The 27,550-nt window shown below is 41.2% G+C and overlaps 1 protein-coding gene across 2 annotated transcripts in view; it reads right to left on the reverse strand.

Annotated features, from left to right (window-relative positions):
• WWP2 (WW domain containing E3 ubiquitin protein ligase 2) overlaps positions 1 to 27,550 on the reverse strand; it is a 146,307-nt gene that overhangs the window by 111,215 nt on the left and 7,542 nt on the right. For both annotated transcript variants that reach the window (XM_082607576.1, XM_082607575.1), the window contains exons 2-4: positions 10,486 to 10,570; positions 4,345 to 4,492; positions 3,881 to 4,002 (exon numbers count right to left, since the gene is read on the reverse strand). In XM_082607576.1, coding sequence (XP_082463702.1) covers positions 3,881 to 4,002; positions 4,345 to 4,492; positions 10,486 to 10,555 — 340 coding nt within the window. In that variant the 5' untranslated portion in view covers positions 10,556 to 10,570. The remainder of the gene's footprint in view (positions 1 to 3,880; positions 4,003 to 4,344; positions 4,493 to 10,485; positions 10,571 to 27,550) is intronic.

Consider the following 27,550-nt stretch of genomic DNA (forward strand, 5'->3'; position numbering starts at 1 on the left):
CACTGTACACAAAAATAAATTCATTTGGATGAAGAATTAAATTAAAAAAATGAAATCACAATGAACTAGGGGAAAATAGAGGTGATCATTTACCTGATCTCAGAATAAAGGAAAGCCTTCCAAAACATATAAGAAAAGGCTGAAAATATAAAAGGTAACAGACTTGACTACAGAAAGTTTAAAACATCTGTATGGAAAAAAGAAAAAAAAAAGCCTGAAAAATTAAAATGCAGATGAAAAACTGGGAAAACACAAATTACAAGACAAAGAATAACAGCCTTAACATATAAAGAGCTCTCTCAAAACCAAAAGAGAAAAATGCACATTTCAGTGTAAAAATGAGCAAAGGACATTAATAAGGCAATAAACACACTTTTAAAAACATTCAGTCTCCTTGAGTAAATTACAGCTTTAAAAAAGGTGGAGTGGAGGTGGGGGGGACTTCAAAGACATAACCACCAAATGCAATGAGGGGACGTTGCCCAAATCCAGGTTGGGGCAAACCAACTGTAAAACAACACTCTGAGATAGATGGTGAAATCGAATATGAACTGGGTATTAGGTGATAATGAGGAATTCATGTAAATATTGCCAGGTGTGATAATGGTACAGTAATTATGTAAAACAATCCCTTTTTTAATGAGATGCATGCTGAACAATCTAGGATAAAAGGTTGAAACACCTGTAATTTACTTTAAATACTGCAACCAAAAAGAAATAAATGAAGCAGGGCTTCCCTAGTGGCGCAGTGGTTGAGAGTCCTCCTGCCGATGCAGGGGACACAGGTTTGTGCCCTGGTCCCGGGGTCGGGGGGAGAGGCCGCAACGGGAGAGGCCGTAACGGGAGAGGGCACAACAGTGAGAGAAAAAAAAAAAAAAAAAGAAATAGATGAAGCAAATCTGACAAAATATTAATTATAAAATACGCTATAATATATATATATAATGTATTTTATATATATATATATATATATATATTTTTTTTTTTTTACAAATAAATCCAATAAATGCCAAAGTGCAATAGAAACCAGCCATCTCGGCTACAGCTGATGGAAGGATAAATGGGTAGAACTTTTCTGGAGGGTAATCTGGCAATATGTGTCCAAAACCTTGAAAAATGTTTAAATCCAGCAAGTCTATGTTCAATAATTTAATACACATTTTTAACAATTGGTACAAAGATTTGTAAACTTATAAGTTTATCAAAATAGCATTATTTGTGACTGTGTAATACTGAAAACTACCCAAATGTTCAACCTTAAATTTTCACACAGCCATCTGATAAGACTACTACCAGACAGTCATCAAAAACTGACTTTTGAGGAACAATTAAATATTTTATGGTACAACAGCTATGGAAAACAGTATGGCGGTTCCTCAAAAAATTAAAATAGAATTACCATGTGATGCAGCTATTCTACTTCTGAATATATATCCAAAGGAATTGAAAGCAGGGACTTGAAGAGATATTTGGACACCCATGTTCACAACAGCACTGTTCACTACAGGCAAAAAGTAGAAGCAACCCAAATGTCCTTGGATGGATTAATGGATCAACAAAATGCGGCATACAATGGAATATTATTCGGCATTAAAAAGGTGATTCTGGGGACTTCCCTGGTGGCGCAGTGGTTAAGAATCCGCCTGCCAATGCAGGGGACACGGGTTTGAGCCCTCGTCCGGGAAGATCCCACATGCCGCAGAGCAACTAAGCCCATGCGCCACAACTACTGAGGCTACGCTCTAGAGCCCAAGAGCCACAACTACTGAGCCCACGTGCCACAACTACTGAAGCTCGCGCGCCTAGAGCCCGTGCTCTGCAACAAGAGAAGCCACCACAATGAGAAGCCCATGCACCGCAACAAAGACCCAATGCAGCCATAAATAAATAAATAAATAAATAGATGGATAGATAGATAGATAGATATTTTTTAAAAGGTGATTCTGGGAATTCCCTGGTTGTCCAGCGGTTAGGACTCCGTGCTTTCCCTGCCGAGGACCCGGGTTCAATCCCTGGTCAGGTAACTAAGATCCCACAAGCCGTGCAGTGTGGCCAAAATAAAAAATAAAATTAAATTTAAAAAGAAAGAAAAAAAAGGTGATTCTGATACGTACCACGTGAAAGAGGCTTAAGGACATTATGCTGAGCGAAAGAAGCCAGACACAAAAGGGTAAATACTGTATGATGCCACTCATATGCAGTACCTAAGTAAGCAGATTCATAGGGACAGAGAGTTGAATGGTGTGGGTTGAGAGAAGGGAGGGAGTTACTGTTTAATGGGCACAGAGTTTGCGTTTAGTAAGATGAAAAGTCCTGGAGATGGATGGAGGTGATGGTTGCAGAATCCTGTCAATGTACTTAATGCCACTGAACTGTACATTTAAAAATGGTTAAGACAGTAAGTTTTACGTTATGTGTTTTTTTATCACAATTAAAAATAAAGGTATAGTAATACATTTTAAAGAGAAAAATGCATGTTGCAAAATAATAAGTTCATGTATGATCTCAATTTTGTTTCACTGATGTCTTAAATATTAATACACTGCACACAGGGAAAAAAAGCTCAGAAAGGCATATATCAAAATGTTAACAATAATTATCACTAGGTACTGTGCTTCCAGGAGAATTTTATTTTCTTTGTGTGTCTGTGTGCTTTTGTGTGATTCCCAATTTTTCAGCAATTACTTTTGTAATTGAAAGCAAAAGTATGCCAACTGGACAAATGAAAAAGGAGAGAAAAGGACACTCATGTCGCTTGCTGATCCTAATGTGAGAATGCCCACAAGTCTATTTCCAAATGATATAGTAAATATAATCCTCCTTGAGAATCAAATTATAAAAGGCAGGCTAGCATTTGGGAAAATAAAGACCGACTCAGAAGACAGAGCAGCGGGGTGTTCCCTGCAGAATTAGAATAGAGGCAGATCCTCATTTCAGACGATTCCCGAGTCCAGAGTGGGTTCAACACATCAATGTGTGCCCGGCAGAAAGGAAAAGACCGGGGGAGCCTCACACACCACTCAAGAGGCCCATCAGAAAGGACAGGCTCAGAAAGGAAAGACTCTTGAATCAAGCAGCACTCTCCCTGGGACTCAGGGCTCCCCACCCTCACATCTCTCTTAAACTAAATCCACGTTCAGAAAATATTTGCTAGACAGCACACATCAAGAAAAGAAGGAGCCTTTCTTTCTGTGGCATTCCCTCGCCACATCTGGTACTGCTCTGAATAGAGGCTTTATGAGGGAGGATCCAGATACCTCAGCCACGGGTTACTCCACTGACCACAAACAGCAATAAACAGACGTGAGGATTTAGGTTTCCGTGCGGCTGAGGCATGCTGAATAATCATGATAGAGCTTCCACTGCATTCCAACAACCAGGAAATGTTTATCGAGCGCCTTCTAAGCACAGGGCACCATTTGTAACACCATTCCACGCAGACAGGCAGGCACACATGTACACACCCACCCACAGACGAAGCTCCTTTGTTGTGTTTGAGGGATCAGACTAGGAAAGTAATGATTTAGGCTGGAGGCATTTGACAGTTTGATTTTACACGTCACACATCAGGATCAGGAAAAGAGGGGCAGAGGGAAAGCATGCATCCCTGAGGAAGGATCAAGGGGGAGACATCAGGGCATCCCACCACTAGGGGCCCTGGGCCAAGGGGCTGAGGTCCGCAGTAGAGGCAGAGAGTAGCTCTCAGCCTTCCTAGAACTCCACGGACCACATGCACGGGGAGTACAGTAACTGCAGCCTCTGGTCCTGGAGGAGACTGCATCAGCAGGTTTATCCACCATGTGAGAGACATCCACGCCTTCACCTTCTTTTCCCCACCCCCACAAATGAATGACGTCAGGTACCCCTTCCTTGTACATACTTTTGCCCCCATTGTTCTTCAGGACATTGGAGAGGTTGACAGAGGCGGTGCCTAGCAGTTCATTTCTCAAGGTGTGGCAGCTCCAGACCTTCAAATCTAAATGACTCTGGGCCGTGACATTCCTGGAAAACAAATACTTGCTTCATCATATCCAAGCAGATCAGTCACTCCTGTAACTTAGAAGAAAACAGAGAAACTACACTGCTGACATCTTGAAGGTGGGGGGAACCCCAAAGAGGAAGACACTCACATATACCCTTTCCCCTGCAGAGCTGACCCTGTAACCATCTAGCTAACAATGAACACTCTGTGAGCTCGATGATGTAGAAACACCTGAAGAGAAGGTGCCTCAGGTACCAAAGGCGGAAGGACTAGAGGCTGCTACAGGAAACCTGGATCTCCCACAACCCCTTCCTCTATTCCCCCGGGGGGGCTGCATTCGGAGAGAAGGGGTTTTCTCTTACAAAATGATGATCTCGTTCCAGAGAAGCTCGGAGCTCCCAATTCGCTTCCCAGTCTTCTTGGTCTCACTGGGGAGTCCATCCACTGCCACTTCCACAAACGAGTTAATTCGAGGTTGACGACTATGCACCTTGGGCTTTGCTGACACCACTGGACAGGAAAGACAGAAGTCAAGGATGAGTCAGAGGGCTCCCAGCTGCCCCCATGTGGCAGATGTTCTCCCTCTTTTTTGTTGTTTCTTTTAAAAAAGAAATTTTGTCTTTTGCTCATTTAAAAAGACTTCTTTTTTAATGTGAGGATATAAAAAGAGCGTAAGAAAAGAAGCATAAGAAAAAAAATCACTCCTAACCCGAAAACACTGGGATAATTATCATTAAGATGTTGGTAAATACAGACTTTCTAGACTTTCATCTTTTATGTCTCCAATTCTTTAAAAATTCCTCTCCCCCCAAAATCCATTTTAAAAAGCTGCAACATAAGCCCATTACAAGCATACACCATAATTTAGTCAACTATTCTTTCATTGTTGAATAGATTGCTTCCAATGTTTGGCTCAGGGAAAATGACCACAAATGTATATAGTATCTGCATGCATTTCTGAGTATTCTTCCAAAGGATATGAACATTTTTTAAAGTTCTTAAACTGCTCAGTTCCTTTCTAAATCCACGTAGACACCTATCAGCACTATAGGAATATATCCATTTCACCAAACACTGCATAGCATGGAGTACTATGTTTTTTTCACCCTTTGCAAATCATGTAGGTAAAAAAAAAAAAATAGTATAAAGATAATAGTTAAGAGTTAATGAGCACTTATTACAGATACTGTGCTATGCACACATTATCTAACCAAATCCTTACAATGAGGCAGGAAATACATCATCACTCCATTTCACCCAGGAGGAAACAAGCTTGGGGAAGCTAGGTCAATGCCCCAGGCTACACATCCAGGGAGCTTCGAACCACAATGTGCACCCGGCAGCCTGACTCCACACCATGTTATATGCCATTTCCAGACTTTGCTTATTTGTTCTAATGCTTTTCTTCAATTACTAGCCAGATTGAATAGTTTTTCCATGTACTTGTTAATCATCTGCATTTCCTCTTCTGTTCATTTCGTTCATGTGGCAGCATTTCTGATGTTTACACGGCACCAGCAAGCGAAGGGCTCAGCACCAACTAAGCAAGCATACGCCCAGGGCTGGATGCTAGACAAGCTCCTTTTGTAGCATTTATCAGCCATGGTGGAAACTCCAGATCACAAAGACAAAACCCATCTGGATGGTTTCTACCCTATGCCCCAAATCAGAGCATATAACTGACGTTCCTTACCCATGATGACAAGACTGCCTGAACCTGAGTTCCCATCAAGAGTTAGCAAACCTCTCCCTCCTAGACCCTTCTGAGGGATGACAGTCCTATAAGGGTCCACAACTTGGCAAAGGGCAAAGCCACCTCTGATTGTTTTTTAGCAATACGTGTCTTCTCCAGGACCAAAAGAACACTAGAGAGAAAGTCAAGGAACAACAGCAACAAAAGCTGTCGTAAAGATTAAGAAGCAACAAGGGTTGGTACTAGGAAAAAAGGTTGTAGAGCTGGGAAATGTGGCCCAGAGCGGGGAAAATGAAAATACTACACACGTAGACCAAGGTTAAATGAGGCCACCTGGTGGTGTGAGAGCAGCTCTGCAGGCAGACCCTTAAATGTAAAAATAAAGATAAAAAATAGGGACTAGTTATAGAGTCCTACCATTCTGAGCTAGACAGTTTCTTTGAAATCAACAAGTTCAAACCCTTTATTTAATAGTTGGGCCAACTAAGATCCAGGGAGGTGAGACATATCCAAAATCTCGGAGCTAGTCAAAGGCAGTGCTAAGCCTGGAACCAAGCCTCCCAGCTCCCCGGCCGACTCTTTGAACTTTTCCATCATGTTTCCTTTTTGGTCCTTGTTTTTTTGGTATCTACTTAAAAAAAAAAAATCTTTTTTTTAATATAATTTCAGACTTTTAGAAAAGTTGCAAGACTAATACAAAGAATTCTTATTAACCCTTCACCGGGGACTTCCCTGGTGGTCCAGTGGTAGAGAATCCCCCTTCCACTTCAGGGGATGCGGGTTCAATTCTTGGTCAGGGAAGTAAGATCCCACATGCTGTGGGGCAACTAAGCCCGTGCGCCACAACTACTGAGCCCACGCGCCTCAATTAAAGACAGAAAACCCGCACGACACGACTAGAGAGAAGCCCACGTGCCACAACAAAAGATCCCACATGCCACAAAGAAGACCCAACGCAGCCAAATAAATAAATAAATTGATTGATTTAAAAAAAACCCTTCACCCAAAGTCACCAAATATTAACTTTCTATGCTACTTGCTTTATTACTCTTTTTCTCTCCCTAAATACTTCAGTGTGTCTTTTCTAAGAACTAAGACATTTTCTAACATTACCATAGTATAATTATCAACATTGGGAAATTCAACATTCTTTAATACTATTATCTAAGGTACAGACCTTACTCAAATTTTGCCAATTACCCTACCAATGTCCATTATAGCAAAAGAGAAAAGATTTTTTTCTAGTCCTGGAATCAATCTAAGATCACATGGTACAGTTAGTAGTTTTTTGTGAAGTTTCCAATTTACATAAAAATTGAAAGAATAAATAATTGCACATTATTTACTAACTGCTATCATTTTGCCACATGTTTTTCTGTCTCTCTCTCAGCATCTATCATCAATATTACCCAGAGAACTTCCACAATAATAAAAATGTTCTACACCAGCGCTGTCCAATACATTGCCATGAGATACATGTGGCTATAAAGCACTTGAAATATGGCTAAAGCACTTGAAATATGGCTTGTGAGACTGAGGACTGGAGCTTTATATTTTATTTAACTTTAATGTAAATAGTTCTATGTGGCTATACTTGCTACCCTATTGGATACCACAGGACCCAGGTATATATACGACATCTGTGTTTTAAAAAAAAAGTTAGTTGGAGGTATCATGACAGATCGGCCCTGATTACTTTCAGAATGCAATTCCTAACATAAGGGCATTCTTCCACCTACCACACCACCATTTTTATACCTAAAAAAAAATGTATAGTCACTCCTTCCATCATTTGATACCCATTCCATATTCAAATTTTCCCAGTTGTTCCCAACTTTCTTTTTTAATATTTATTTATTTATTTGGTTGTGCCAGGATTTAGTTGCAGCTCTCCAGCTCTGTAGTTGTGGCACGCGGGCTTCTTAGTTGTGGCATGCCAACTCTTAACTGTGGCATGCATGTGGGATCTAGTTCCCTGACCAGGGATTGAATCCATGCCCTCTGCATTGGGGGCACAGAGTCTTAACCACTGCACCACCAGGGAAGTCCCCCAAACATACTTTTATAGCTGTATTTCTCCCAACCCAGGATCCAAATAAGATGAACAAACTGTACTCAGTTGCTGACTCCTTAATCTTTTAACATCTAGAATGCACTCCCTTCTTTTTCCATGACAATGATTTTTAAAGACTTCCTTCCACCAGCTGTCTTATAGAATGCTAAATCCTGCATTTTTCTGATTGTTTCCTCATGGTTAGATTTACAGTGAACATTTTTGTCAAGAATACTAACTACACAGGTTAGGTTGTATACTTCTTACTGTACACACCAGGCCATCCTCCTATTGGGGATACTAATTTTGATCCCATGGTTAATGTGGGGTTTTCCAGGTCACTCCACTGTAAAGATACATTTTCCCCTCAGTAATTTATAATTAATAAGTGGGGTGATATTTTCAATGTTTCTTGTTCCTAAAAGACAAGCCAGGGCTTCCCTGGTGGTGCAGTGGTTGAGAGTCCGCCTGCCGATGCAGGGGACACGGGTTCATGCCCCGGTCCGGGAACATCCCACATGCCGCGGAGCGGCCAGGCCCGTGAGCCATGGCCGCTGAGCCTGCGCGTCCGGAGCCTGTGCTCCACAACGGGAGAGGCCACAACAGTGAGAGGCCTGCGTACCACAAAAAAAAAAAAAAAAGAAGAAGTCAGAGAGTGTTCCTAAATAACATGGTCCCAAAACAGGGACCTCAGGATATCACCAGTTTCCATGGGCAGGCTTCTGTTCTGACCTAGCCCTGCTAATTATTAGATAGGCAGTAAAGGCTGTAGTCTCAAGTTCAAAACCCTACCAGTTCATTCTAATCCTTCTCCCTTCTCAAAAGGGCTGGAGCAGCCATGAGACACCAAGAGAAGTAATTAAAATGTATGAAGACTATAAAAAAAAATCAATAACTCCATAAGAAACAGGCAAAGAATAGACACAGGCAACCCATAGAAAAGGAAATACAGATTTACTTAAACATATGATAAGACAATAAACATCACTTATCATTTAATGAGAAGTAAAACTATGCTGAGAACACAATTTTTTTTTTAACCAACCAGACTGGCAAAGATAAAAAAAAAAAAAATCTGACAACATATCATGTTGGTAAAGGTGTGGGGACTACAGCCATACCACCCTGAATGCCCCTAAACTCGGAAGCTAAGCAGGGTTGGGCCTGGGTAGTACTTGGATGGGAGACCGCTTGGCAATACCAGGTGCTGTAGGCTTAAAAAAAAAAAAAAAAGATGATGTGGGGAAAGAAGCACTCATTGATAACAACAGGTTCCCTCCAGGCGAGGGAACTGGGGAGCTGGAGCAACGGAAACAACTGTAAGCTATGTGAGTGCATTAAATAAATGAATAACATTTCCATTTTTAAAACAATAATTTAAAAATTTGGACCAAAGATACAATTTTGCCTCCCAATGATCACGTTGAGAGGCCTGAGCCCTGGTACTGAATGCCACTCCTCTCTCCCCAAGCATCTTGTGGTCCTGTGACTCCTCCTCCTAAAGCTACTGGAGCAGCAGGTTTTCATCCATGTGATATGTGGTATTTACTGAGGCCTCACTATGTGTCAGGCACTGTTCTAGGCTTTGGGGCATCCACAGTAACCAAAACAGACAAAAACCCCTGTTCTCGTGGGGCTTACATTCTATGGAAAGAGACAGTGAATAAATGAAATAGATTCCAATAAGTCAAACATTAAATAGTGACAGGGGCTGAGAAGAAAAAGATAAAGTGGTGAAGGGGAGAGACATGAGGGAATCAGGGTAGGGAGCCTTTAGATGGGGGAATCAGGGAAGGCCTTGTTGAAAGAGTGACTTTGGGGTAAAAACCTGCAGACCAGGTAGATAACTCAGTCAAAAGAGCATTTCATTCAGCGGGAACAGCAAGTGCAAAGGCCCAGGGGTGGGAGTGTACCTGGTAGAGGCAATGAACAGCAAGGGAGGTCCATGTGGACCTGTGCATCTAGCCAGAGAGGAGTAAACGTGGAAAGGGAAATGAGAAATGGAAGGGGTCGTATCACGTGGGATCTTCAGCTTGTACATGGAGTGAGATAGACAGTCCTTGATGTGTTTGAGCAGAGAAGTAACAGGAGCTGGCTTACACTGTAACAAGATCACTGGCTGCTGTGTGATAAACAGAATGAAGCGGGGCAAAGGGCAGAAGTAGGAAGCCAGGTTAGGAGGCTACCGCCTTAATCTAGGGCAGAGGTGGTGCCAGCTGGTGGGTCAGCAGGGGTGGTGAGAAGTGGCTGAACGCTGTCCACATTTTGAATGTAGACACAACCAGATCTGCTGAATACAGGATATTGAGGAAAAGAAAAAACAAATCAGGTCAGTTCCAGGCATGTCACATTTTAGACATTTACTAAGCCCTCAAGTGGAGATGCCAAGTGGGCTATTGGATATACAAACCTGGAGTTCAGAAACAAGGCCAGGCTGGAAGATACAAATGTGGCAGTGATCCTACTATTGGAGGCATTTAAAGTGAGAATGTTCGGATGAGCTCACCAAGGGAATGAGCTCACCAAGGGAATGAGCGTAGATAGAAAAGAGCCCTGGGGAAGGGAGGATTCTCCATTTTATGTAATTCTTTCCAAAAGTTCTTTTTTTCCCCCTCCTCTTCAAAAACTCCAGCTATAATATGACAACCCTATAAGAATGAATAGTTACACTAGTAAGCCAAAGTGTGGTATAATTCCACCTCTTTCCCAAAGATGGGGCTGGACCTGAAATGCCAAACTTCATACAGTGCCACTCACCTTTCAGAATAAGCTGAGACTTCTCAAAAGGCAGGGCCACCCCTGCCCGGCTGGAGCTGGCAGATGCCATGTCATCACCAGGAAACTGAAAGGCAAACAAAGCAGCAGGTTTAGAGGATATCTGATAAGAGACTGAGGAACTGAACCCAATTTTAGTATCTAAGTTTAAAGAGATAGAAGCAAGAAAATATAAACATCCAGGACTTCAGTGGTGGTGCAGTGGTTAGGAATCCACCTGCCAAAGCAGGGGACACGGGTTGAAGCCCTTGTCCGGGAAGATCCCACATGCCACGGAGCAACTAATAAGCCCGTGTGCCACAACTACTGAGCCCGCGTGCCACAACTACTGAAGCCCGCACGCCTAGAGCCCGTGCTCCTCAACAAGAGAAGCCACCGCGATGAGAAGCACATGCACAGCAACAAAGAGTAGCCCCCTTCACCGCAACTAGAGAAAGCCCACGCACAGCAACAAAGACCCAACACAGCCAAAAATAAATAAATAAATAAATAAAATTATTTTTTTTAAAAAGAAAATATAAACATCTAAGCACCTGCAGCCATGCTGCTTCAGGCAGAGTGGTGTCTGTCTCATAATGACTACTGAATCTGGGTAGGACTTGGATGGGCTAAGAAGGACGCAGCACTGCTACATCAACCTCTTAAGGAGGGAGAGCCTAAAATAATATCTCCAAAAAGAAAGTCACAGTTCAACATTTTTTTAAAAAGTAGGGACCTTCCCGGCAGTCCAGTGGTTAAGACTCTGAACTTCCACTGCAGGGGGCACGGGTTCAATCCCTGGTCGGGGAACTAAGATCCCAAATGCCTCATGGTGTGGCCAAAAAATAAATAAATAAAAATTTTAAACATTAAAAAAATTTTCTAAAGTAATATTAAACCAATTTTTTAAATGGACAGAAGATTTTAATAAAAGTTTCTCCAAGAAGATATACCAGTAAATGTGCTTATTGGCCAAGGAAATGAGAGACCAGGATTCAATCTACATTTTCTGATTCCAAAGCCCAACATTCATCCAGTTGACTACTCTGCTATCACCTGGATGTGCACACGGACCTGGCCAACAAAGCACATGAAATAATTTTTGATGGACCTCATTAGCCATAAGGCATCCCCGTCACTCCATCTTGGCTAGAAGCAAAAGTCTATCTTGCATTTTGAGTGGATCTTTTACTCATACATAATTGTGTAACATCATCATTTGTCATTTGGAAAATATTTGGTTCACTGAGTTCTATAGATATTCCAAATGTTGACACATTTCATTATACCCTATCCAAAATATCACATTTGTGAATGTCACCACTGATCTCATCAGACAAGTTTTTGAGTATTGGGAAGTTGTCAAGCTCTTTGTGGTAGATGGAAGTGTTCCAAAATTCTAATTTTCACTTAAAAACTCATATTCTATCATTGGCAACAAGCACTGTCAGTTGTTTTCCTTGAAGTGACAGGCTTACTTCATTCATCTTCAGGAAAATGTCTGCCAAACACCCAAATCTATTAATGCTAGTTTATCTGTTGATTTTTTTTAAGTAAAAATGGTATTTCATGAAAAAAGCAACTATGTAATACAGCTTTTAATTCAGTCATACAAGTGCTTTTTCTCAACACAACAATTATACTTCAGTATGCAGGAGAAGTGCTTTAGGCGTATTTCCCATTTTCATCACATAGAATATTAAAAAGACATGCATGTACATGAGTAAAGACAATACAATTGGTAATTTTTACTGCTTCATCAAGCACATTCTTAAGTGAAACTGGCTTTCTTTCCTTTTTACTGAGCAGGCCATGAGGAACACAATGAGAGCAGCCCAGGCCAGTGGTAGTGCCCTGATTCGTGCTATGGCACCAACAGTTTCACTGACCTTTGCTTTTGCACCATGAGTGCATGTGTCACAGTGAAAAAGGCAAAGTTATCAAGAAAACAGTTTTGATCCTGCAAAACCCTAAAACTCTCGAGGGGCCACCAGGGGCCTGAGGACCATACCTGAGAACAGCTGCTATAAAAACACTATGAAACTCCTATTCTATTCAACATCATTTATACCTTCTTTCATTCTATTTGTATCTGATCTCTCTCCTAACTCCCTATTCTGAAGAGCTGTTCAGACTTAAAATGTGGTTATGAATGTACCATATTACTCTAAGAATGGAAGCCATTTGTATGAGAATTAAATGCAGCTACTGCTAAGTCACATTGATTTTGACATTTTCCACAACTGAAGTCAAAGAATTCTAGGCTTCGAGATTTAGCCAAAACAAAACAAAACAAAACCGTTTGCCTTATTTATAAGATTTCCAGTCCAAAAAAATTTTAAGGGACCAGTTTTTTTCTGGACTAGTCTGTAACAGGCGTTTTACTTACACATAAAGTAGCAGTGGAAACTTCTGAAATGTTGTGGGTAACATATAGGAATACAGTACTACAACTATTCTTATCAAGACTTCTAGAGACCAGACCTCCATGGTATTAAATCCAAGAGTGAATTCTCAATCCTTGTCTTAGATGACCTATTGGCAGCACCTGACACAATGGGTAGATGACTTTCTTCCTTGAAATGCTTTCTCCTCTTGGCTTCCAGGACACCACACCTGCCTGATTCTCTTCCTGCCTCTCAGGGTGCTTTTCCTCAGCCTCCTTTGTTTGCTCCTTCTCTGCTCCCAAACCTCTAACCACCTGAGTGTCCCATAGCTCAGGCCTTGCACGTCTCCCCTTGGTTATCTCAACCCGTCTCATGGCTTTAAATACCATCTATTTGGGGACAATCCCAAATGGGTGTGTCCAGTACGAACCTCACCCTTGAACCTCAGGTCCTCTTTGCGCACTGACAATACTGAGCTTCTGATACTCGCCCTGAGTCCTGTTCCGCATCTCAGTTAATGACAACTCCCTCCATCCAGTGGCTCAGGCCAAAATTCTGGGGCTCATTCATGCTTCCCCTTTCCCTCTCACACCCCACATTCAACCCATCAATAAATCCTATTGATTCCACCTTTAAAATATTTCCAAGCTCAAACATTTCTCTCCATCTCCACTGTCACTGCCTTGCTCCAAACACCATCATCTCTTAGCTGGGTTCCTGCTTCTGCCCTCTGCCCCCTTCAATCGAATTTCTACGTTCAGCAAGAGTCCTGTCTTTTAATATGTAATCAGATCATATCACTGTGCTATTCAAAAGCTGGAAGCTATCCAGTGGCTTCCCATCTACCTCAAAGTCCTTGTAATGACCTTGGAGGGTCGGCGTGACACACTACCACACACCTCTCTGACCTTGCCTCCCATTTCTTTCCCCTCTCCCTACCTTCCCCACGGGCCTCCTCGCCGTCGCTTGAACATGCCAGCCATGTTCCCCCATCAGACTTCTGCCCCTCTGTCTAGAAAGCTCTTTTCCCAATTGTCCACATATACAGCTTATTCCTTCACTGCCTTCAGGCATTAACTCAAATGTTGCTTTCTTAAGGGGCCTTCCCTGGCCACCCTGTCAACACCACCTCTCCACACACACTGTACCCATCCTTCCCTAGTTTACCTTTCTGCCTTAGCATTTATCACTGACACGGTTCATAGTGTATTGATTTCTTGTATTTATTGTCTCCCTCCTCTAGAACGTAAGCTCCATGAGGGCTGAGATGTGTGTCCCCCTCTTAGCCCTGTAGCCTACTATCTGGAATAGTGCCTGGCTCCTAGTAAGAACTCCATATTTATTGAATGAATGAAGAGGAGCATCAACTTTCTGAAATTCAAAAGGATAATGTTTTGTTTTGTTTTGTTTTGTTTGTTTTTTTGCGGTACGCGGGTCTCTCACTGTTGTGGCCTCTCCCGTTGCGGAGCACAGGCTCCGGACATGCAGGCTCAGTGGCCATGGCTCACGGGCCCAGCCGCTCCGCGGCATGTGGGATCTTCCCAGACCGGGGCATGAACCCGTGTCCCCTGCATCGGCAGGCGGACTCTCAACCACTGCGCCACCTGGGAAGCCCAAGGATAATGTTTTGACTCTCTTAAAGTTTTTCTGGTAAAGCAATAAACATATCAACTCTTTTACCCATCAGATTAGCAAGAGATCAGAAGTCTGACAATAGTGTTGCTGAGAAGCCTCACAGGCTTCTGGAAGCAGTGCAAGTTAGATGGTACCTGGTAACCTCCGACAGAGTTAAAGATGCATATATTGTAGTTCCCAGGATTCCACTCCTAGATATTTGCAAGGGGAAAATCTTCCAACAAATGCAGAAGAAACCATGTTCAAAATGTTCATCGTGGCAATGTTTATAACAGCAAAAATTTATAAATAACCTAAATGTCCATCAATGAGGGAATGAATAAATTGTGAAACAGTTATAAAATGGGATGCTATATAGTTCTTGAAATGTATGAATTCAACCTATATGTACAAACCCCAAACCATAATACTAGAACTAAAAAAAAAAAAAAAAAAAAAAAAAAGCAAGTGATAGCCTAAGTGTAAGGCAATGTCATTGTTATACACTTGAACCTTCACAAAACAATTGTATCTACTGTTGTGGACACACATAAATGGTATGAAAGTATAGAAGCATGGATGGGAAGGAACCACACCAAGTTCAGGAGAGAAGTTACCTCTGGGGTAGCGGAAGAGGGAGCAGGGGAACTGGAGCGAACAGAGAGACCAAGGGAACTTCGACTGTATCTGCAACATTTCATGTTTTAAAGGAAGAAGTTCTGAAGCAAATATGGCAAAATGCTACTATTCATTAAATCCAGATGGTGGTTTTTATGACTTTTTGTTATCTTATTCTCTGAACCACTTCATATGTTTGATCTTTTTCATAATTTAACAATAATTTTAAAGGGGATAATAAGATGATATCTTGAGTAATGAAGGAAAGATTAATGATTGTAAATTAAGCCTCGGGGCTTTTAGTAACAGAGGTTAAAGCACTAAAAGCTGGAAATCCATTATTTATAGACTTTAAAAAGAAAACAATTTAAAAATCTTTACATCTACTGGGACTCGTTCTAAGGGTAGTAGCAACTCGACTAAGGGTAGTTTTTAAACTAGCTTGTTCTCCCTGAGCTTTAGCTGTTTGCTCTGAACTAGAGAGAATTCTGGAGAATGAAACGCAAAGCCCTCACATGGCCTGTTACATGGGAGAAAGACCAAACCTTTCGATCTATACTTCGTGGCTCCAAAACAAAATCAATCAGATAAATTCCGAAGGCGGCTCAGAACAAAACCAACAAGGAAAGCAGTAGAAATAGAGTAGATAAGACTACCATGTTTTCTTCCTCCCATGTCTTTCATAATTACAGGCCACTGTTTACTAACAATAGCCCATGTTATTTATGCACAGCTTTGTCTCCAGATCCATTAGCAAGATACCACCCTGACACTACAAGGTAGGTATCTTTTCTTTTCTTTTTTCTAAATAAATTTATTTATTTTATTTATTTATTTTTTGGGCTACGTTGGGTCTACGTTGTTGCGCACGGGCTTTCTCTAGTTGCGGCGAGCGGGGGCTACTCTTTCATTGCGGTGCGTGGGCTTCTCATTGTGGTGTCTTCTCTTGTTGCAGAGCACGGACTCTAGGCGTATAGGCTTCAGTAGTTGTGGCCCGCGGGCTCAGTAGTTGTGGCTCGCAGGCTCTAGAGTGCAGGCTCAGTAGTTGTGGCGCACGGGCTTAGCTGCTCCACGGCATGTGGAATCTTCCCAGACCAGGGCTCGAACCCGTGTCCCCTGCATTGGCAGGCAGATTCTTAACGACTGTGCCACCAGGGAAGTCCAGCAGGCGGATTCTTAACCACTGTGCCACCAGGGAAGCCCCAAGGTAGGCATCTTGAATTGAACCTTTGCAATCCATGTATAAAGACAAATAACCATTACTGTTGAAGGGAAAGTACCCCAAAGTACCTTCAATTTCTGTCTCAGGGCCCCATATTGGACAGGGTTCCCAATGGGCATGAGGTCCAAACTCCTACTAGCCACTTTAGGAAGCTTATGAAACCTGAGACCCAGATTTTACTCTACACCTGTCTCAGCAACACAAATAGATGACTCTGTACATGCACTCAAGTAATTTTTTCCCCTGCTAATAGTGATGAGAAGTGTTTGCATTCAAATCACTTCCAAAAAAACTGAGTTAGCATAAGCCTGGGCAGGCAGGGGGAGGAGGGAGAACACGTTTAAAATATCACCAAAGGTTAAAGATGCTCAATGAATTTCATTATTCAAGGAAGTCATGGATTTATCAGGAGAAAAAGGGGGAAGCCAAAACTAAGTATGGTAGATCTACCCAAATTTCTTGAAAAAAAAAAAAAAACAACACATTATCCTCTGAACTTAACCTCTATGTAAATCTCAACAAGCACTTTTTAAAATAAAATATAAAATAACAGAGTAGAAAATATTAAAGTACACCATACATAAAGGAAAGTATTATTTCATAACAAGTTTGTTCAGATAAATGTACATTTACATCTTCATGTATACTGGGTCATGATATAAAATATGTATATGTCTTACTAAAGACTGCAGTCAAAACCTCTTGAGAACAACTGCTCTACAACAATCCTATCTTACTTAGGGTTTTAGATTAGAGAGACACAAACACTAAGCAAACAGACAAACACTAGATTGGGGACTAACTAGTCACTCAGAGAAATGCCATCAGTTTATTATTATCATTTTAGGTCTGAGAAATTTTCCCACATCTATGTAAAACAGTATTTATTCAATCATTCAATACATACAGAGCATTTATTCTGTACCATATACTGTTTTTGGTGCTAATGATACATCAATGAATAAAACATTAAAAAAAAAATTCCTACCCTACAAGATTCTCCTGGTAAAGAGCCAAGAATGATCCTGGCTCTGGCAGGGGAATGGGAAAAGTAACCATTGTGATGTATGCCCAGAGCGTTCTTGTAACAGCAGCCTTCACTCCAGGAAAAAGACTCTACCAGGCCTTATCCCAACTGGGGGGAGGAAATTTCCCTGAGGCCCCCTCTAGACTTCTGATCGCACTGAGAAAGGAAAACAGTTAATAAACAATTGTAAAGGTTACAGCCCAGGGACAGAGACCCACTAAAAGACTGAGATTTAATCATAAAATTATAAAATGCTTTCCCTCACCCACACTCTGCCACCATATCGAGGGTCCAATAAAATAACAGTGGATTACAGCTGAAAGAGCTAAAAGGTGTATACTCTATTTAAGAAAGAGTTCTTAGGGAAGACCAGAGATTACAGAGGAGACAAAAACAAGGATACTAGCGTAACTTGAGGCCTCTGGTACCTACAATTACATCAATCATTAAACACAAGCCAACTCCTAGCCAGGTTACACAAAACTCCCAACTAGATAAAGGCCTATTCACCTCAGTTCCTATTACCTAATACATCCTGCCTGGCTTTCAGTTAGAAATTATAAGTTATGCTAAAAGGTAAGAAAAAATAGTGTGAAGAGACAAAGCAAGCATCAGAATTAGACTCAGATATGACAGATTTTGGAATTATCAGACAGGGAATTTTAAATAACTATGATTAATATGTTAAGGGCTCTAATGGAAAAAGTAGACAACATAAAAACAGATGGGTAATGTAAGCAGAGACATGGAAACTCTAAGAAAGAATCAAAAGAAAATGCATAATGTGGTAACAAAAATGAAGAATGCCTTGATGGGCCCATGAGTAGACTAGATGTGGCTGAGGAAAGAATCAGTAAGCTTGAAACTATATTAACAGAAACGTCTCGAACTAAAATGCAAAGAGAAAAAAATTTTTTAAAAAAAGAAAAAGAAAATACAGAATTGTCAAGAACTGTGGGACAATTTCAAAAGGTACAAAATACACATGACTGGAATATCAGAAGAGAGAACAGAGCAAAAGAAATATCTGAAGTAATATGGTCAACCATTTCCCAAAATTAACGACATAACACCAAATAACAGATCCAGGAAGCTCACAGAACACCAAGCAGGATGAATACAAAAAGCAAAAAATTAACTTAAAAAAGAAGCAAGGAGAGAGTGCAGTGAAATATTTAAAGTGTTAAAAGAAAAAACCCAGGACTTCCCTGGTGGTCCAGTGGTAAAGACTCCGTGCTCCCAATGCAGGAGGCCTGGGTTCGATCCCTGGTCAGGAAAATAGATCCCGCATGCACGCTGCAACTAAAGATCCTACATGCCACAACCAAAGATCCCGCATGCCACAACGAAGATCCCAAGTGCTGCAACTTAGTTTTTTTTTTTTTTTTGCGGTACGCGGGCCTCTCACTGTTGTAGCCTCTCCCTTTGCGTAGCACAAGCTCCGGCCGCACAGGCTCAGCGGCCATGGCTCACGTGCCCAGCCGCTCCACGGCACATGGGATCTTCCCGGACCGGGGCACGAACCCGTGTCCCCTGCATCGGCAGGCGGACTCTCAACCACTGCACCACCAGGGAAGCCCCAAACTAGAATTTTGTATCCAATGAAGTTACCCTTTAAAGTGAAGGAGAAAAAAAAAGACTTTCTCAAACAAAAACCTGCCCTGCAAGAAATGTTGAAAAGAAGTTCCTCAGAAAGAAGGAAAATGATATAGGTCAGAAACTTCTATCTACACAAAGAAAAGAGCATGGCAGAAGGAATAAATGAAGCTCCAACCACTGGCTTCTTTATACAGTAAAAGATTGATACTTAGGGGAAGGGCATATGTGGGAAGCGGATGCCAAATAGGGAACAAACAAGAGAACTAGAGAGGTGACGAGAGGTATGGGGAAACACCATGCAGTGAAAGAACACAGGAATTTGGGAGGGGGTTGGAAGCAGAAATGTTAAACGTTGTGGACAAGGCAAGTCTCACTGAGAAGGTGACTTCTGAGCAAAGATCTGACGCAGGAGAAGGAGGGAACTGAGGATATCTGCGTTAGAACATTCCAGGCAGATAAAAGGGCAAGAGCTAAAGCTCTTGAGATGGTTGCATGTCTTGAAAGTGTAAGGAAAGAAAGGGGGCCAGCAGCTGGAGGGCAGTGAAAGAGGAGGAGGAGGATAGTGATAAGAGATGCACCTGGAGAACTCCCTGGCAGTCCAGAGGTTAGGACTCCATGCTTTCACTGCAGGGGGCATGGCTTGGATCCCACAAGCCACATAGTGCAGCCAAAAATTAAAAAAAATTAAAAATTAAGAAAAAAAAAGATGCAACTGAATTTATCCTGTTAGGTAAAATCATCCTTAATGAACTATGAAATGCCTTGGAGCAGTGGTCCTCAATTCTTTCTACATATTTGAATACCTGGAGAGCAATAAAAACAAAACGAAACAAAAAAAACCCCACTGACAACCAAACCCTAACCTCAGAGATTCTCATTGGATTGGTCTGGAGTGGGCTGGGGACAGCTGTGTTATTTAAAAGCTACCCAAGTGATTCCAAAGTGAAGTTGTGCCGAGAACCACTGGATCAGTGTTACTGAATCAGCTGAGGCTTCAACTAATTTGACTGCACTGAAAGTAGGACTTTACCTCTATCAGAATGCTCAAGGTTAAACTAAAATTATGTCCCAAAATTGCAAATGAAAAAGTGGGGGGGACTTCCTGGTGGTCCAGTGGTTAAGAATCCGCCTTCCAATGCACTGGATGCGGCTTCAATCCCTGGTCGGGGAACTGAGATCCCACATGCCGCACGGCAAATGAGTCCACATGCCACAACTACTGAGTCCTTGCAGCACAACTACAGAGCCCACACGCTCTGGAGCCTGCACGCCACAACTACAGAGCCCGCATGCCACAACTACTGAGCCCACACGCCACAACTAGAGAGCCTGCATGCCACAATTACTGAGCCCACGCACTCTGGAGCCCACATACCACAACTAGAGAGAGGCCCGCGTGCCACAAATGAAGAGCTGGCGCGCTGCAACAAAAGATCCTGCTTGCCGCAACTAAGACCCGACGCAGCCAAAAAAAAAGAAAAAGAAAAAGTGGGGTGATATGTAACTCTAGGAACAGAATACAGTGGAGGAGCTGTTCCAGGAGTGGTTCCAAGGAGACTAAGTATTGCACCACCTTCCTTGATGCCAGCTTTTCCCACAGAGAGTCTTCCAGGGGCTCTCAATGAACATGACAGATTAAACACCTATATTTATCTCTGCTCCCTTCTCAAACCCCATCAAAATGTCAGGAAAGAAACACAAAGAACGTAAACCCACTAAAAAAGAATGGAAAAGGAAACAACAGAGATGGCAGCAACATTCTGGAAAGTGGCAAGTGAGTCGAAACTGAAATCTAACTGCCTGCGATAGGGGAAGTGGGGTTAAAAACAGGAGGGCTGGTAAAAACCTGCATGGAAAAGAGTCCCAGACTCCAGTCCCCACCCACTTCAGCTAGGCACTCATCCCTCCCTAATCCCAAACAGAGAGTTAAATTTTAATCTCTGGATAGGTTAAGTCAGACCTGAGAACTTAAGGCATGGTTGAGAGTAGGGATAAGGCAACATCTTGATCCAGGGAGATAAGAGAAAGTCTATATCATGAACTATGAGAGGTTTCCCCATCCCCACTTACCTTCCCTCATTTGGGTCCTAGCACACTTAAACATACACAACTGAGGAGAGACTCAGACATAAAAGCCAAATATCAAAACAAAGAGAAAAAAAAGAACTCAATGGATAAGCTGATCCTCAAATTCATAAGGAAATGTAAAAGACCCAGAATAGCCAAAATATCTTGAAGAAGAAAGTCAGAGGCTTCACACTTGCTAATCTCAAAATTTACTACAAAGCCACAGTAATCAAGACTGTGTGGTACTGGTATAAGGAAAGACATACAGAGCAATGGTATAGAACTAAGAGTCCAGATACAAACCTGTTGCAGGAAGGGGGACCCCTTCCGGGGCCCGAGAGAGGGCTCTTGTCTCACACTTGGAAATGAATTGCCCAAGGAGACACAAGTGCTGACAAAGCAAGAGACTTTATTGGGAAGGGGCGCCCGGGTGCACAGCAGCAGGGTAAGGGAACCCAGTGGAACTGCTCTGCCACATGGTTCACAGTCTCAGGTTTTATGGTGATGGGGTTAGTGTCCAGGTTATCTCTGGCCAATCACTCTGACTCGGGGTCCTTCCTAGTGGCACACACATCGCTCAGCCAAGATGGATTTCAGTGAAAAGGAAGAATCCTTCTCACTGGAATCCAGAAGGGAGGTTGATAGGACATATGGACTGGAGTCTCCTCTCTCCTTTTGACTGGTTGCTGGTAGCTTGTTAGTTCCGTGTTTCTTACCAGGACCTCCTATTGTAAGATAACTCAGGCAAGTGGTTACTACTGTGCCTGGCCAGGGTGGGCAGTTTCAGTCAGTGGTTCCCTTAACAATCCCACACTGATGTTCAAGTGATTTTAGACACAAGTGCAAGATACAGTAAGTCCCCTACATACAAACAAATTCTGTTCCGAGAACATGTTCGTAAGTCCAATTTGTTCATAAGTCCAACAAAGTTAGCCTAGGTACCCAACTAACACAATCAGCTACATAGTACTGTACTGTAATAGGTTTATAATACTTTTCACCCAAATAATACATAAAAAACAAACAGACACAAAAAATAAAGATAACATTTTTAATCTTACAGTACAGTAATCTTACAGACACGTGAACTAACTTACATGACTGGACATGCAAACGCACGTTTGCATCTTTGAAAGTTCGCAACTTGAAGGTTTGTATGTAGGGGACTTACTGTAATTCAATGGGAAAAGAACAATAGTCTTTTCAACACATGGTGCTGGGGCAACTGGATATGCATGTGTAAAGCAAGGAAGTTGGACCCCTCCCTCAAACCTTAGACAAAAATGAACTCAAAATGGATCAAAGACCAAAATATAGGAGCAACTACAGAAGAAACTATTGGTGTAAATCTTCATGACTTTATCTTTTTTTTTTTTTTTTTTGCGTTACGCAGGCCTCTCACTGTTGTGGCCCCTCCCGCGGTGGAGCACAGGCTCCGGATGCGCAGGCCCAGCGGCCACGGCTCACGGGCCCAGCCGCTCCGCGGCACGCGGGATCCTCCCCAACCGGGGCACGAACCCGCGTCCCCTGCATCGGCAGGCGGACTCTCAACCACTGTGCCACCAGGGAGGCCCTCTTTTTTTATTTTATTGAAATATAATTAATTCCATGACTTTATATTAAGAGATGGTTTCTTAGATATGATAGGAGAAACACAAACAATGGAAGAAAAACTAGATAAATTCAACTTCATCAAAAATTTAAAATGTCTGTGCTTCAAAGGAAACCATCAAGAAAATGAAAAGAGAACCCAAAGAATGAGAGAAAATATTTGCAAATCATGTACTGATAAAAGACTTATATCCAGAATATATAAAGAACTTTTACAACTCAACAATAAAAAGACAAATAATCCAACTAAAACAAAAATGGGCAAAAGATTTAAACAGACATTTCTCCAAAGAAGATATACAAATAAACAATAAGCACATGAAAAGATGCTCAAACACCATTAATCACTAGAGAAATGGAAATTAAAACCACAATGAGATACCACTTCACACAAAGCAAAATGGCCAAAATCAAAAAGCATACAATAATAAGCACAAGTGAGAACTTGGACAAATTGGAATCCTCATACACTGCAGGCAAGAAATGAAAAATGGTGAGCTGCTTTGGAACAGTTTGTTCAAAAAGTTAAACACAGGCTTACCATTAAGACCCAGCCATTCCATTTTTAGGTATACACTCAAACAAACTGAAATGTGTCCACACAAAAATTTGTACACAAATGTTCATAGCAGGATTATTTGTAGTAGCTAAAAAGTGGAAACAACCCAAACGTTTATCAACTGATAAATGGATAAATAAAATGCAGTATATCCATAAAGTAGTATATTATTTGGCCATAAAAAGGAATGAAGTACTGTTTCATGCTGCAATATGGATGAACCTTGAAAACATTATGCTAAGTGAAAGAAGCCAGAACAAAAGATCCAATTATCATATTTCATTTATATGAACTATCTAGAATAGGTAAATCCACATAAACAGTAAGTAGATTAGTGGTTGTCCAGGGCAGAGGGTTGGGGGTCAGAGTGACCGTTAAGGAGTACACGTTTTCTTTTGGGTGATGAAAATATTCTGGAATTGGATAGTGGTGATGGTTGCACAACTTTGTAAAAATTACTAAAATCCACTGAATTGAACATTTCAAACTGGTGAATTTTAAGGTATGAATTATATTTCAATTTTTTTAACTCATAGTTAAATGTAACCGCGGTGAGACAAAACCTCAAGACAATTCAGATAGATAAGAGAAAATGTTGCATCCATGAAACAAGAATAGAATGTAATTTTAAAGGAAGAAAGGAAGGGAGAGAGGGAAGTTGGTTGGTTGGTTGATTCAGAGAGTAAGAAAATGCTCTTGGAAAGGACAGTTCTCATGGCAGAAACGAAGTTGATAAAGTGAGGACATATTCTAAGAAATAGAACCAAAAGAAAAAGAAGATGGTAGATAGGAGAGAAAATACTTTTTTTTTAATTCTTCCTTTTTGTTTTCTTTTTTTTTTTTTTGGCCATGCAGTTTGCAGGATCTTAGTTCCCCGACCAGGGATCAAACCTGGGCCCACAGCATTGGAAGCTCGGAGTCCTAACCATTGGACCACCAGGGAATTCCCAAGACTTTTTTAAAATAGTAGATTCATTTAAAATGTCCAATGTCTGACTTAGTCCAGAAATAGAAAAGAGAAAAAAAAAGACAGCAAAGAAATGTTACAGATTTTTCTTAAGCTGAAGGATATATATTTCTAGACAGAAAGAACCTGAGTGCCCAGAACAATGAATGAAAAACAAAAACAAAAAAACACACTAAGACAAAACGTCATGAAAGTTCAGAACACGAGAACAAAGAGTATACACGCTTCCAGCCACGTTTACAAAGAACAGGAATCAGACTTCACAGTAATACTGGATGCTAGAAGACAATGCAATGCTTCACATTTCAGATAAAATTATTTCCAATTATTAAATAAAATGATTAATCCCAATTTATAATTAAAATTATTTCCAATCCAGAATTCCATAACCATCAGTCAAGCATGACAGGAAAACAATGATATTTTCAGCTTTGTAATGTCTCAAAAAAATTGCTTCCAAAGCTCATTTTCTTAGGAAGCTACTGAAAGGTACGCTCTAGGGGAGTAAATGAGAAAGTTGGAGGACAGTGTGCATTCTTCACATGGGAGAGGCAAAAGGAATTCCCAGATTAACAATGAAGAGAAATCCCAAGGCATTACTGTCCATTAGCCTAAAGAGCAACCAGTCCAGATGAGAGAGTTCATAAGACATGTCATCTTTAGATGAAAGAAAAAAACTGACAAAATAGATTAGATGAGGCATCTGATTGCACTGAAAGAAGTATTATTTTAGCTCTATCAGAATGTTTGGGGCTGAGGTAGTGATAGGTACACAGAAAATTATGCAAATGAAAAAATCAGGAAATACACAACTCTAGTAAAAACAAAAGCTATTATGAGAAAGGAAATGTAATCCTAATACACAGTGTGGCTCAGCTGTGAATAATATTTATAATCAAAATAGCATGAACAATTTAATCAAAACTTGTGATACGGCTGTAATCAGAAGGTGGGGGTAGAAGAGTACATTTGTGGAGACTGGCCAGAAAGAGAGCTCAGTGTCCATCCTCAGTGGTTAAAAGGCAACAGATAAAACTGACAAGCTAAGAAATGATGGTGTACGGATGCCATTTAGAGAAGCAGAAGTCTATACCAGAAAAGAGCTCAAAGAGCTAAAAAGCAATATATAAAACTGACAAGCTACACTATTTACAATAGCCAAGACATGGAAGCAACCTAAATGTCCATCAACAGATGAATGGATAAAGAAGATGGGGTACATATACACAATGGAATATTACTCAGCCATAAAAAAAACGAAATAATGCCATTTGCAGCAACATGGATGGACCTAGAGATTATCATACTAAATGAAGTCAAACAGAGAAAGACAAATATCATATGATATCACTTACATATGGAATATTTTTAAATGATATAAATGAACTAATTTACAAAACAGAAACAGACTCACAGAGATGGAAAACAAACATGGTTACCAAAGGGGAAAGGGCGACGGCGGGAAGGGATTAAATTAGGAGTTTGGGATTAGCAGATATAAACTACTATACGTAAAATAGATAAACAACAAGGTCCTACTGTACAGCACAGAGAACTATAATCAATACCTTGTAATAAACTGTAATGGAATATATATATATGTGTGTGTATATATATATATATATAACCGAATCACTTTGCTGTACACCAGAAACTAATAGAACATTGTAAATCAACTATACTTCAATTAAAAAAAAAACTGACAAGCTAAGAAATGACCGTATAAGGATGCCATTTAGAGATGCAGAAGTCTATACCAGAAAGAGCTCAATGAGTTAAAAGTCATTGACTCTACAGAACAAGAACCAAGAACAAAAGGGAGTGAAACAAGGAAGTGCTGTTGTGTTATGAGCCGTGTAATGCTATGGGACTTTCTAAACTAAGTGCGTGTGTTATTTGGGGCATAAATAAAATTTAAATTCAAGAAAGGACAAAGGGCCTTTTCAAATCAGGTCATAGGATGATGTCCTTATTTAATTTTTACAAGAGCATCCAGTCTACATTTAATTAGTGTAGGGGGTTGAACTGTGGTCCCCAAAAGATATGCCTAGGTGCTTACTCTCTTGGAACCTGTAAATGTGACCTTATTTGGAAATAGATGTAATTACGTTAAAGCTCTCAAGATGAGACCATCCTTTAGGGTGGGCCCAGTGTCCTTATAGGAGACAGAAGGGAGAAGACACAGACACAGGGAAGAAGGGTATGAAGACTTGGACTGAAGAAATTCCCTGGTGGTCCAGTAGTTAGGACTCGGCGCTTTCACTGCCATGGCCCGGGTTCAATCACTGGTCAGGGAACTAAGATCCTGCAAGCTGTGTGGCCAAAAAAAAAAAAAAAAAAGACTGGGGCTGAGATTTGAGTCTCACAACCTCAAACCCACAAATGCCTAGAGCCACTACGAGAGGCAAAGCAGGATTTCTCCCCGCAGAGGGATCTCAGCTCTGCTGACACAGTTGACACTCTGATTCCAGACCTCTGGCCTCCAGAACTATACAGGAACAAATTTCAGTTGTTTTAAACCACCAAGTTTGTGATAATCTGTTACACACAGGAGGAATTGGAAATTAACACGATTAAGGACAAAGGCTTTTAGAAGATGTGGATTTCATGACAGCAAGCTGAAACTGAAAAGCCTCTTCCAACAACACATCCTTGGGGCACTTGACTTCCATATCCACCTGGACCCAGGCCCCGCTGTAACCTCCCTTAAGAAATAACCTCTGCAGGGATTTCCCTGGTGGTCCGGGGGGTAAGACTCCACGCTCCCAATGCAGGAAGCCTGGGTTTGATCCCTGGCAAGGGAACTAGACCCCACACGCATGCCACAACTAAGAAGTCCACATGCTGCAACTAAAAGATCCCTCATGCCACAATGAAGAGCCTGCATGCCGCAACTAAGACCCAGCACAGCCAATCAGTCAATAAAATAAATCTTTAAAAAAAAAAGAAAGAAAGAACCCCTGCAGTCACAGGGGGCTGTGGTCTTGCTGAAATTGTCATCTGTTTCTTAACTGTGACTCCAGATACAAACCAGAATCCTAAACGTATCATTATGTTTTATTTCATTACTTTTTAAAAAATGAGTATTTTTCACACTCTATTCAGAACAATTTGTTGATGCCATTACTAACACCATCACAACTGATTAGCCTTTGAGAATTTGAGAAGAGTCTGTTTTAATGACAAGTGACAGAATGAAGCAAGAAGGGCCACAAGAGAAGAGTAAAAGACAGCTTCTCTCTGGTCTTCACATGAAAGCTTTACCATCTTCCTCCTCCTCTTCACCTCTCTTTCCTTTTCTACTTTGCTAGGCCCTTCGTTCTCTCCGACTTCTTCCTTTTTTCTATGACACAGGCATGCCCCAGGCCCTGCATGGGTACCAGAAGGGTAGCTGCCC

This window comes from Mesoplodon mirus (assembly GCF_964341445.2).
Source record: "Mesoplodon mirus genome assembly, chromosome: 19".
Lineage (NCBI taxonomy): Eukaryota > Metazoa > Chordata > Mammalia > Artiodactyla > Ziphiidae > Mesoplodon > Mesoplodon mirus.